Source organism: Centroberyx gerrardi, chromosome 17 (assembly GCF_048128805.1).
Source record: "Centroberyx gerrardi isolate f3 chromosome 17, fCenGer3.hap1.cur.20231027, whole genome shotgun sequence".
Classification (NCBI taxonomy): Eukaryota; Metazoa; Chordata; class Actinopteri; order Beryciformes; family Berycidae; genus Centroberyx; species Centroberyx gerrardi.
This window is the reverse complement of record NC_136013.1, coordinates 25,456,588-25,469,533: the sequence shown is the minus strand read 5'-3', so window position 1 is coordinate 25,469,533 and position 12,946 is coordinate 25,456,588. Positions and strand designations below refer to the sequence as shown.

The 12,946-nt window shown below is 41.6% G+C and overlaps 1 protein-coding gene across 1 annotated transcript; it reads right to left on the bottom strand.

Annotated features, from left to right (window-relative positions):
• Window positions 1-379: 379 nt before the first annotated feature.
• On the bottom strand, window positions 380-12,409 carry ak7b (adenylate kinase 7b). Its single transcript, XM_071899140.2, has 18 exons — window positions 12,221-12,409; window positions 11,781-11,948; window positions 11,266-11,374; window positions 10,606-10,700; window positions 9,709-9,819; window positions 9,545-9,628; window positions 9,163-9,251; window positions 8,879-8,969; window positions 7,785-7,862; window positions 7,527-7,676; window positions 5,824-5,952; window positions 5,618-5,720; window positions 4,427-4,555; window positions 4,134-4,199; window positions 3,307-3,504; window positions 2,076-2,296; window positions 613-771; window positions 380-479 (listed from the first exon to the last, which is right to left on the bottom strand). Exons 1-18 carry the CDS (start codon window positions 12,407-12,409, stop codon window positions 432-434), a joined length of 2,217 nt encoding a protein of 738 aa, XP_071755241.2. The 3' UTR covers window positions 380-431.
• Between the last annotated feature and the right edge of the window lie 537 nt (window positions 12,410-12,946).

Genomic DNA, 12,946 nt, shown 5'->3' with positions numbered 1-12,946 from the left:
CCGTTTTTCAGGGTGCTTTTAAGTAATGGCCGGCGCACGAGAGCACAAACAAAGCTGTGGGTAAATACAACAGGGGCAGAGAATGGGCCGCTTACAAATCAGACCTAATCAAAGTCCCAGCGTGAATCGAGGGACACTTGCGATGGCTGAAATGCAGTGGCAAATCTCAAAGACTCCATGAGGTTTTCCCCCCCAGTATACAAGCTGAATTTAATTGACTTCGGTGTCTAATATCCTAAAGAGTGCCATAAAGTATGATGCAAGTAGTTAGCCAAAATTTTTTATTTCACGCCTAACTGTTTTGTGGAACCATATTTATTATACAACAGATTGGATCAACGTACAGGTATAGAATACTTAACCTAGTCGTTTGTGTTAATGACAAGAAATGAAATCGGAAAAACTGCATTTTTTTGTTTTCTGCTTAAATTTCAATTGTCATCTTGATATCGGGGGTTGTTCTTCAACAGGTACTCCGCCTGAAACAAGACAAGCCAAAACAGGCAATCAGATCAGAGTGTCTGTGTCCGCTGATGAGCAAAGAAGTAGCTAGAATGATGCGTCCAGGACATGAACGCTCCTCTTTTAATAGTATAAAAGTGAGTTTATTACCAGGAAGTCCACTGGGTTCTGCGGCCGGGCTTTGCAGCATTCGATCAGGCCTTGGTTGAGGGTGGGCATGACGTTCTTCACCAAGTAGCTCCTCAGAGGGAGCGAGCGGGCCTCCAGCAGGTCATTCTCCTGCTGCTTCACCTCCTCCAAGCGCTTACTCTGCCAAGATACATTAAGCATCAATCTCCATATTAAGCAAACAGGGTTATCTATCAAGTACTTGACACTGTTAGTGTCAAACTCCACTAAAGGCGTTGCGTCAATGGGTCATTGTAGCTGCTCCACAGAGTGCTTTTATTTTGAAAGAGCTGCAGACGGGAAAAGCATTGGGCTCAGATTCGTCAATAGGCATAACTATAGTTTTGGTATTTTCTCACCGTGTACACAAATGTAAAGAAAAGCAGAGCTGAAACAAACTACAGCCACACACTAGTATAGTAAGTTACAACTATCTGCTTTCTGGAGCATGTTTGTCACTTTAAAAATGTCTAGGCTTTTCTTAATTGAATATCATAACCTATGTGAATTGCCAGTCAGTTTAGGATTTGTACACGAGTCAGTACACCAGAAAACAACCAATATCAACTTTTTCCTTATTGCAATACATATATGGATGAACACATGCCTCAGCCATTGAGACTTGAGCCTCAGTGGTTTTTGAAGTCGGACGCTACCATCGGACGCGACACAAAGCAACGCCAACGCTATGCCAATGCAATGCCAACGCTATGCCAACGCAACACTAATGCAATGCCAATGCAAAGCCAGCACAACAGCAACGCAGTGCCAACGCAACGCAAATGCAACGCCAACACATACAAAGGAAGCATTCCCTCCATGCTTGATGCCCGATGGCTGTATTGGAGCTTGGAGGGCATTAACATATCTAGTGGCAGCTAGCATTAGCATGTTCACATTAACATCAGTGTCTTTGCTAAATGAGCCTCCTGGCTGGTTAGCTAGCTAACAGTTAGTTCAGGTTAACTGAGCTGACTCTTCTCAAGCTACAACTCAGAGTGTTTTGGAGTAGAGACTAGAGCTAAAGACAAGACAGTTTACTGTGTCACAGTAACCTACATGTGGAAACAAATCCACCTTATCAGACTTGTTGAGGAAGAAATGGAAAAGTACCAATACTAAGCAACATTCCTACATGCTCACTTAAGGTGTAAATATGGGTCTAAGGTTACATATTAAGTGAGCATATAGGAATGTTGCTTAGTATTGGTACTTTTCCATTTCTTCCTCAACAGCCTATTCACCTTTACTTATAATGTTACTGAATTGATCTGCAACCACACCACAATTTTCATGTATCTCTGCTTGGTATATATTTAGACATTATTTGCACACAGCTAATTCTCCACTGGACCTCCATGATGACACCAGCTGTGCTTGATGGGAGATTTGTGACACAACTGCAAAGCCTCTACACCCCCCCTCCACATCCTCCCAGCACCTACCCACTCCTCCCAGCGCGCTGCCCTCTGCGCAGCCTCCTCCGCCTCCCACTGCTCCTCCTCGGCCTTCTCCCGGGCCTGCCGCCCGATCCTCTCGTCGGCCCTTCTCCTCTCCTCCTCCTCCGCTTCCTGGCTGCCGGGGCCATAGTTCCTGGGCCAGCCGACCGTCTGGATGATCTTCTGGGTCAGCAGCAGGTAGTCGGGGTCGTCGCCGCTGCTGTTCTCTGGACAGGATGACAAGTATGAGTGTTGTTGACTGAGAGGGTTGATGTGCAGTATGACACAGTCAGGGTTTCAGAAAGACAAAGATTTTTCAAGACCTCTTTAATGCTACCGTTTTTTTTATTCAATTTGAAAACCAAAATAAAGAAACTAAAAGCAATTTCCAATTCAACGAATGGAAGGTTCTGTAAATATAATTGAGCAGTATAAGACACCAAGAAATTAAATGTTTAGGGACATTAAGTCGAAGAAGTTTGTTATATTGTACTAACCCTGTTCTGTATTAATCTAAGAGTAGACATGAACATGAGTCAAACTTACTGAGACAAACTGGAAGTGCAAGTAATGTAATACAACATAAGAAAATGTGGCGCCCTCTCATTTTACTGGCATTAATAGAGATCAGAACACATATACACCGTTATCACATCTCTTTGGTGGGGAGCATTGCTCAAAAAGCCAAACACAAACTCTTTGGAAATTATAGCATGTAGCACCACAGTATTTTTGGAGTGTTGAAGAAACATGTTCATGTTACATGTACTGCGAGACAGGAACATCAAGTCATAGTCAAGTGTCAGACAAACCAAAGGAATGCGGGTTTGCAAGAACAGTAGACTGGCAGAGTACTGGCAGTAGTTGCATTATTGTACACATGCAAACATAGCAAGGCACACATTATTGTCAGATCCCTCCATAATTTACAGTAAGGGGTTTCCTCACTCAGAAGGAAAACTCATAAATTATGAGGAAAATAATTAGTTTAATTATAAAGAGGAGGGAAAACAGCGCTAACATATCAACCTCACCGGTGCGATCCCTTAATATGAAATCTGGACAATGGCACTTGGCAGTATGCGCCAATTTGAGTCTAGAGAGCCGTGAACACTAATGAACTGCCTCCCAAATTAGTCTTTCATCACCAAAAAAGTTGCTCCATTTTGACGCAAACCTCTCTAAGCTTCAATTCACTGTAGCTTTTAAAGCCATTCACTGGCGATGCTGTAATTACCCATGTGTTGAGGGACGATGTCCAGCTCATCGAAGTAGTTGAGGACGGTTTCGTCCTCGGCGTTGCTCTCCCTGTAGCTGGCCAGCCGTCGCAGGAAGTCCTCCTGGCGGTAGGAGGCTTCCTCTACCAGCCGCTCAGGCAGGTTCAGCACCCGATCCTTCAGGAAGGCATCAGAGGCATCCAGACACAATACAAATTCTGCAGCCCAGACAGAGGACACTGTTAGAACGACTGAACCACTGGACTGAAGCGTATTCTACATAAGAAGCAAGAATACCAAACGTCTCTACCGAACTACATGACTCAATGCTGCATTATTTTAGCTTTATAAAGGGTTCAGCGTGAAAAATATTTGATCATACTTTTCAGAGAGTATTAGACAGCATGAGGTAGGAATGGATAGCGCTAATGTGCTTCCCATAGGAAAAGATCAAGCTAGTATTAACTAGTGTATAAATGAAGATAGAGCATTTGTGCAGAGAAAACAGTAGTTCAATGGCTTTCATTTCTGTCACCATGAAAACATCTGGTTTTGTTATTGCCTAAACCTCCAATCCAGAATTTATTTGCCCATATAAAGTTTGGGTATATTTTCATTATTTCTTGAAGGATTTGACTTGTACGTGGAGGAAAAATGACAGTGTCTCGTACGCTAACTCCAAGACTTGTATAAGGAAAGGTTATAATTTCAGTTTAATGTCAGTTTTTACAAGCATTACTAACTTAAAGAGCCTTTACAGCTTGGAAATCCATGTAACACACTTGTTAGTTATCACACAATCAGTCCTTTTATCAAACACTCAGTGCATCAGTTTGAGAGTGAAAACCTGGGATAATCTTCTTGTTGTATGGGGGAATCTTGGATCTTTCATCCTCTGGTTCGTCCTCCTCAGCTAAAAAGACAAAAAAAACAACAACTATTAGCTTGAGATAATGCTATGGAGTAATGTAAAGTAAGACCAACCAGCTGTGTGTGTGTGTGTTTCTGCGTATGTTATACTGAGTGTATGTGTGTATTGCAGGGTTGGGGTCAATTCATTTTCATTTCAGCCAGCTGAGGAAGAATCTATCCTTCTGACTCCGGCTCTGGTGCACTGGGAGATTTGTGTCAGTCTCTCACCATAGAAAAGCTCCTTAGCTTGCTCGTAGGTCTTGGGGAAGGCATCCAGAACGAAGCCCTGGTTTCTGCAGGGTTTAGACTTCAGCTTATCCTTCATCACCCTGATCACAAGCTGCTCCTCCAAACGCCCTAAAGGAGAACAGCGTTCATTTCATCTATTACTGGACACTGATTAACTGATTAGATGCCACTAACCCATTTCATCATGCATATATTTTTGACATATGCTGTTTATCTGTATTCAAATTCGGTAAGAGAATCCAGCTCACATTTAATTTCTCCTTCTGTAAAAAGAGAGCCTCCTCTCAGTGTGCCCCCCTGTCAAAATGTAGATTTTGAATTGAAATTAATGGAATTTATCACCAACCTCTGTTAGTTAAAAAAAGTCTCCAAACCCACTCTTTGACTTGCTGTTTTGTTTATGTACCAGGACTGGGCCTTTTATTCTAAAAAATAATTCCTGATAGTCCCATACTGGGATTTGAGGTTGAAATTAAGACCTAAGGCCTCAACTGTGTCTTAAGCCTAGGTTACACTGGGTGATTTTAACGCAGATTCGAATCCCAATTGGAATCTGGACTAGTCGGTTGGGCCTGACAGTCAGTGTAGACTATCCTTTAGTGTGAACGGGCTCAAGACTGCCAACTCTGGCTGTTTGGCCTGATGCGATTTTTTCAAACATGTCACATTTTTCAGTCACAGCCTGACAAAATCAGCCAATGGGAGTTCAGCTCAAGGGGGTTAGAAAAAGAAAATGAACCAGAAGAGAAGTCACTTTTAACAACAACAACGCCCACCCGCGTAGCTATTTTATATCAGCAAGATTCCCAACTCCACTTGCTCCACTCTTGATAAGTTGATATACAATTTCACTTGGAGGAATAAAACTCAGCATTCCTGGATCAGTCCATATAAATATGCAATTACAAATTACGTAAAATACAAAATTCTATTTACAGTCAAGTGTTGTGGTCAAATGGGAAAACGTTTTGGAATGACAGATCAGGTAGTGTGTGATCCTTCTTCTTCACGTGTGACGCCCGTCTTTGTCCCATCGCGTAGTGTAAACAGCTTCCCAACCGGACGGCAAGCAAACCAGTCATTTAGTCTACTACTAGGCCCGACTAGGAACAGAACAGTCTTGTAATGTGACCTAGGCTTAACATTGACAACATGAGTCAGTGTCTCTACCTCCGTTCTGCTCCATACTGTCCTTCAGGGTGTCTAGGAGCTCCTGGGCTTCTGCTGCAGAGTCCTCCTCTACCTCTGGATCGTCGTTCTTCACAGTAGCTTCCTAGAAATAAGGATTGAAATTTAAGTCTGTGTGTTTTTTAATATCTGCATCATGTTTTCTAGCGTGTCTATGCTTGTGTGTGCGTGTTTGAGGAGCAGCTGACCAGTTGGGCGATGGTCTCAGAGATGGTCTCCTTCAGTCTGATGTGATGGAGCTTGTAGTGTTTACAGATCTGTTCAGCCACTGTGCTCTTCCCCACCGCAGGAGGACCCAGTACACACAGACGGATGGGCTGGAGAAAACACTCAACAATGAGTAATGCATTATCTGTTGCAATTTTAAGAGAACCAATAACATTGCCATTTTACTATATGATTATCAGGCATATGGGGAAATGGCAAGGTTCTCAGTTCTCTTAAAATTGAAGTCTGATTTAATTGGCCATTTCATTATAATATGAACAGTTTAAGATGTTTACACTATTGTATTCCTTGGCCATCTAAACATAGATGTACGTGTATTTTTTCAACCCAATCGTGGTCAGTTCAGCAAATATGGAGGAGAGCCCATTTGCTGGTAATGGAGGGAAAATAAATGGCTGCCACAGCCGAATCAGTACCATTTTAATAATGGCTCCAAGTCTGAAAATGTTCACGGCATTGAGTTGGACATGTAGACCGATTTTGGTGCTTTTACGCAAATCTGAATGATTCATGTATATTTAGCCTGCACTTTCTAAGTATTTGGACAGCATTATATTTGATATTTCTGCTCCACACTCTTATCCCTTGATCACATTTCATGCACTGCCCTCCAGTGGAAATTCATTCAGTTCAAATGAGAGATTTCATTGCTGCTGCAGCATTGCATGATGAAATTGCTGCTTTTAGATTTATTCTACTTATGCTTTGATTATACCTACATCAACTAAATGCAATGTTGTTTTACCCCGATGTCTGCAAGCTTTCTGTGATGATTTTGTGATGAAAACAGTTTTATCAGTGAATATAAGTTTTAACGAAAATAGCCTCCAGAACAGCCTGAATTCTTGGAGGCCTGGATTCAACAAAGTGTTAGAAATGGGTCTTGTTTCCATGCTGACTGTGTAGTGTCATGCAGTTCATCCAGAGTTTTTGGCAGCACATTCATGCTGCGAACATCCCGTTCCACCTCATTCCAAAGGTCTCCATTGGATTGTGATCTGGGGACTGCCATGTTCCTGAACCATCTTTTATCTTTATCCTCCTGAAAGTTTCCGTTTGACAAAAGCTAGACTGTGGCCATGAAGAGATGGACCTTGTCAGCGTTGTTTAGGTGTGCTTATGCTTGATATTTAAAAATGCTAAGTGTAGCGCCATTATTCTGTCTGAATACTTCTGTGTATCTTGAAATGTGTATGAAACATGAACAGAAACGTCTATAGCTTCTTCGATGTTCATCAAATATGGCTGAAAATACCCTGACAGTGTGCATACCTCATAGTCATCGTGTCATTTCATATCCAAAGTAATAAAAGTATGGAGCCAAAACAGTAAACAATGTGATGCTGTCTAAATTCTTTTGTATGAAGATTTCCGCTGAAAACATCTTCAAGAGCTGAGATTAACCCATGTGTGGAATATTGCTGCATACTGCTGTTTTTTGTATTGCAACAGTTTTTCATTTTCTTTGGCAGTGACAGTAAAAATCATACTTATTGCCCCTTTAAAAAGTTTCAAGGGCCCAAGGGTGATGGAAATCACTTACTCTTAGAATTCAAGTAAATTCAAGAAAACGAAAAAAACATCCAAATTTCAGTTGCATGCTTTTTCTGTGACAGTATCGATACAGTGTGTCGTGAGAACTTCCTTTAGGTCCAATACATACCAGCAGTCCCCTGGTCTGCCGGTACTCCTCCACCACCAGCTCTTTGCTCTCCATCAGACCTGCCTCACAAACCCAGGGGATGCTGAACAACTCCTTGAGGTGGACAGCCTCCATGCGAAGGTTGACGGACATGGAGTCAATTTCTATTTGCTGTAGGGGGGGAATAACGTGTTAATAACATGTTTTAGGGCTTTGTAGAGTTGTTAGTCATGGTTGTCTATGGAAGGTGTGTGTCTATTATAAATTGGTATAACATACGCTCAAATCCTGCGTGAGGAAGGCATCCTCAAATGGCTTTTTCTGGATCTTCCCTGGTCCAAGTGCAGAGGCAACCGTCTGGTGGAGAAAAGACTTACATAGCAATCAATCTACTGTATGTATGTATATATGTATCTACCTACATATCTAGAAAAGTATATATGGTATAAGTATAGGGGAGTATATCCACACAAAGAGGCCGGGATAATGTTGGATAATGTAATAACTTGTCAAAATATAATAAAATGTATGTATGTCAAACAGGGTCGAAAATGACTTATACCTGATATTGTAATTAGGGCTGCCCCCTAATAGTCGACCAAACGTTAGTCGATGAGAAGAGTCTTAGTCGACCAAGTTTTCATTGGTCAGTTAGTCGCAGGGAAAAAAACAAACAAAAAAACCCCCCTCAAACTCCATTGGGAGCTGCGCCTTGTTGTTAAAAAGCTATTAGACCAGGGTTGCACTTGGCGGGTGTATTGCTGGGGACCCAAGGATGTGCAGTGTCGGATTTGGTGCAATTTGGACACACCACACGTTCAATATTAATAAACTTTGAATAAACAAGCGAACAGCACTCTGTGCAGCAGCGGGGCTCAAAGCAAGCGACTAATAGCCTACGCCTATTGTGTGTTTTTTTTGGGTGAACCACAGTGTATTTCACCAGTGTTTCTGACCGCTAGAAGCCGTGACTTAGGTGTGTTTTTTCCCGTGAACCAGAGTGTATTTCACCGGTGTTTCTGACCACGAGTAGCCGCGACTTGGGTGTGTTTTTTCAAAAAATATATATTTAAATAATTAAATTCATATCATAAACGTGTGACGACTAGTCGACTAATGGCTTGAACTAACGAGTACTAGTCGACTAGGAATATCTTTGGTCGGGTGCAGCCCTAATTGTAATACTTCCTGATAATGTAATACATTATTACATTAACCAGCAAGTATTACATTCTAAGGGGTCTAACCGTTTTTTTACATTCTGGAGATGTTATTACATTACATTAACAGGTTTTATTACATTTTCAACCCATTTAGAAGGCCATTTTTTTAAGATTTTGACAAGTTCTTACATTATCGGTTGCTACACACACCTTCACAATGTCCTCCATGGTGTTGTTGGAATCATCCACAGCCAGCAGGTAGTGTGGCTTGGGCTTATGGTCAATGACGTTCTGAATCACACTTTAAAGCAAAGAAATTACAACGATTACTGAAATATACTCATTCTAATCATGTTGGACAGTTTATGCTATCAGTCACGCAGCTAGAGACTTGTGTAGGAGAAGATAAGCTCTATCCATGTTGTTGCAATTCCAAGAAAGCTGTGTGTATGTGTGTGTGTGTGTGTGTGTGTGTGTGTGTGTGTGTGTCCAACCTGGACAGGTCATTGATGTGAATAGTGGGGACGATGTTGTTGCCCTCTCCAAAGACAGGTATTGCATGTTCCTGACCCAGCCATGACATCTAATACAATAAAACAGAATATAATTCAATTATTTACATAAATTTATTAAAGAGTAACTAAACCCCAAACCCAAATTTGTGGTGAAGCCTGATGGTAAAAAGTGATGTCACCTTCTATAGAGTACATCACCTGGCACCAAAGACCAGCCAATAGCAGATGGCCAGTTCAGAACCCTACTTTTCACTACTGAATATTTCTGATATATCAATAGACAAAATCTACATACTGGGCCTATAAAACAGGATCGTGCTCATACTGGAAGTGACAATCAATGGTAGATGTGAGGTCTCACCTTGAAAATGAAGTGGAAGACTTGCTCTCCCATCCCGTACTGCAGTCCTGACGCCACCACGTACGTTGAGAACACCGTGCTTTTCTAAAAGCGACAACAACAACATGTCCATGCAATGTGTTTTTATGCAACAACATAAAAATGCACAGGAATTTCAAACAAACCGTTTTCCCCATTTTGACCGTCAACTTCTCCAGGTCGATGTGTCGTTTGAAGTTGGGATGTGTTCTTCTTCTCCTGTAGTCTTCATCAGTGAAAGGAATCTCTGGTTCGTCCTATTGCAAAACACAGACGCCATAGAAAACACCAGGAATGCCAATCACGAAAACCCAGATAGACAAAAACATGATGTGGACTGGATTGGGGAATAATAGATTACTTAGACTAATCTGATTAAAAGATAAATGGGTTACTGTAAAAAATTATATTCAGATTACAGATAGTTTTGAAAAGAATGGAATTAAAGGATAATCATTGCAGATTTAAGTCTCGTCCATTCCCCTTACATAACCTGACTACAGATGATGATTACAGTCTACAGTAAATTCTATGAATCTGAATAAACTGACTAGATAACTTTATACTCTATATGTTGGGGTCAAAGTAGCCCATAACTACCCAGGGTTCCTACTGTGGTTCTGATATAAAAGTCCATGATTTTTCAATGACTTTCCATAACTGGCTCAGCACGCTTAGCTAACAATTTGATACCTTCCACTTTCTTAATGTTGTTTCTCAGTCTGGTTTCCACTCTGAAAACTGAAAACCATCTAATACAATGCATGTGAGCAACAATACACTCTACTATATTCCTATAAAGTGACCCATTTGTAAAATTCCCTGACTTCCCCAGAGAATTTATCAAATTCCCTGACTTTCCCTGTCTGGAATACAGATTATATTATGAGGAGAGGGAAACCCAAGGATTTCATTATGTAGAAAAGTTTAAGACATCTTCCATCATGTTTCAGCCCCATGGCCTTCATCAGGATAGGTGATGTGGAGAAAAACTGGATTTACGATACACAAACACACAACACAGCATCTAGGTATCTACTCACAGGATCAGCTGGCTTGCTGCACGCCCAGGTCATCACCGTGGATATGAGGATGAACGTCTTTGGCCCACTAAAATTGCCCATTTCATTGTGGAGGGCTGGAAACACAGCACAAGAGGAGTCATAACCTAATGCATTCATTCTATTATACATTCATTCTCTCTATCTGCGTAACCTGCTTGGCTGGAGTCTATCCCTGCATACACTGGGCAGTCATAACCAAAAGGTGAGTGACGTGAATTCATATACTGAATATAAAAATTTCAAAAATATCTATAGATATTTAGACATACTAAGACAATCAGTTATGAAATTAGACACGAACAAGAAGCGCAAAGCTTTAGATTGCATTTTGGGTGACAGTGCCTTCATGTAGAGGATCCATATTTAACAGTAATTAATATATCTGTGTGTTTAGTGGGTAGCAATATTGGCTGTTATTATCAATACTTGTTATTGATTGTACATTTTTGGTCTAACACTGTCCAGACTTGGCCACACTGACATTACATGGATGCAATTGGAGCCTCTTGGCCAGAATAGAATAGAATAGAGCAAGTGTGAATGTACAGTCAGATGAAAACTCAAAAGGCAGCCTGTCAACCTGTAGTTAATTAGGCTGAGCAGGGGCTGAGGCAGGGCTTCACTGCTCTATCTGCCTACCTGAGACGGCCCAGGACGCCTCATCCACCTGATCGGCATGCTGGGTAATGTTGTAGATGATAATGTCACAGTCCATCAGTTGGTGGAGAAGCTCTTCCCTTCTCAGTTGCTGGCATACAGACATGAAATTATATTTTGTAAGAAACCTTGGCTTAATAAAACCTTTGTGAAAATAATTTACAGCAAACGGTAAAGACATCAAAACTATGAAATAACACAAATGGAATTATGCAGTGACCAAAAAAGTGTTAAACAAATCAAAACTATATTATATTTTAGATTCTTTAAAGTGGCCGCCCTTTGCCTTGATGGAAAGGCAAAGGCTTTGGGAAGAAATTCATACATAGACGTCAACTTCACTATTTATATTTGTCGAAGAAACTAATTTCAGGCATTTAAGCATAAGCCTTTAGATCAAAATGGCTTTAAGATGATGAAAAACATAGTACATTCAATCAGGTGTGTCCAAACTTTTGACTGGTAGTGTGGGTTATTAACCACGTTCAGCTACTTACAAAATACTCTTCCTGGACATATGGTCTTTCCTGTTCGGATTTGTCGGTAACGGTCCCAACGATCTGAAAGCATCTTTCCTTGCTGTGGTCTGTGTTCCTGCTCTCCTCCTCTTCCTCACTGTCCACCTCAGGAGCCAGAGGCGCTCCAGCCACACATTCAGACAACACCTGCATAGTGGATGAACATATGAACGAATGTAATGTTGTTTACCACAGGGAAACTTCTAGCATTAGGTAATTAGTTGAATTACCTGCTGTAAAGTTAGTTTGGGTCTTCAAACCAACCGAGAGCCTGCTGTGTTGACTCTGGTTCACATTAGCTATCAGCTTGACTAGCAATAAGTTAGCTAACGTTAACTGTTAATTAACGTTAGTCGGTCAGGTAAACATCCACATTAACATATTATATATTATACATTGCAAATAAAAAAAACGTTTACCTTAGCAATACATTTGGAGGCGTACGAGTCTATGTTGTTGATAAAAACTCGTTTGGGTGGCTGTTTGACTTTCTCCATCTTCTGCTCCGACATACTGATGTTAGCTGGTGTTGTTGTAGTGCTGTTGCCATGGAGCCGCGCTCCCTCGCGCCAACAGACAACGCGTACACGAAGCGTCAGCGCGCCCATTGTTTACAACGGCCAGACGCGCAACGAAAGCGTCAAACGTTGCGTCACCGCCTCCGCGCTCCCGCAGAGAGTAGACGGCTGTTTCTATGCAAAAGGCCATGACGCACGTTGTGATTGTAGAGTACAGGGGAGGACAAAATAACAGAAACACCCTATGAAAAAGGACTTATGCTTTGGAGATCTTAAACGTCTGACAGTCACCACTTTTAGGCTATATGTGAGTTGTAAAGTAGCATCCTTTACAGGGTGCTGGGGTGGCTGAGCCTATATATCCCAGCATGCAATGGGTGGAAGTCTTCAGTCCTTCACAGGGCTAACAGATAGACAGACACTCACATTCACACCTAGGGACAATTTAGAATCTCCACTCCAGCTGGCTGTGGGAGGAAACCCAGGAGAACGCAGAGAGAACATGCAAACTCCTCACAAAAAGGACCAGGAATCAAACCTGTGACCTGACTGTGAGGCCACAGTGCCAAACACTGACACACCGGGAGTTACAAAGAGGTCATAGTCAGTGCCTGAACTGAGCATCAG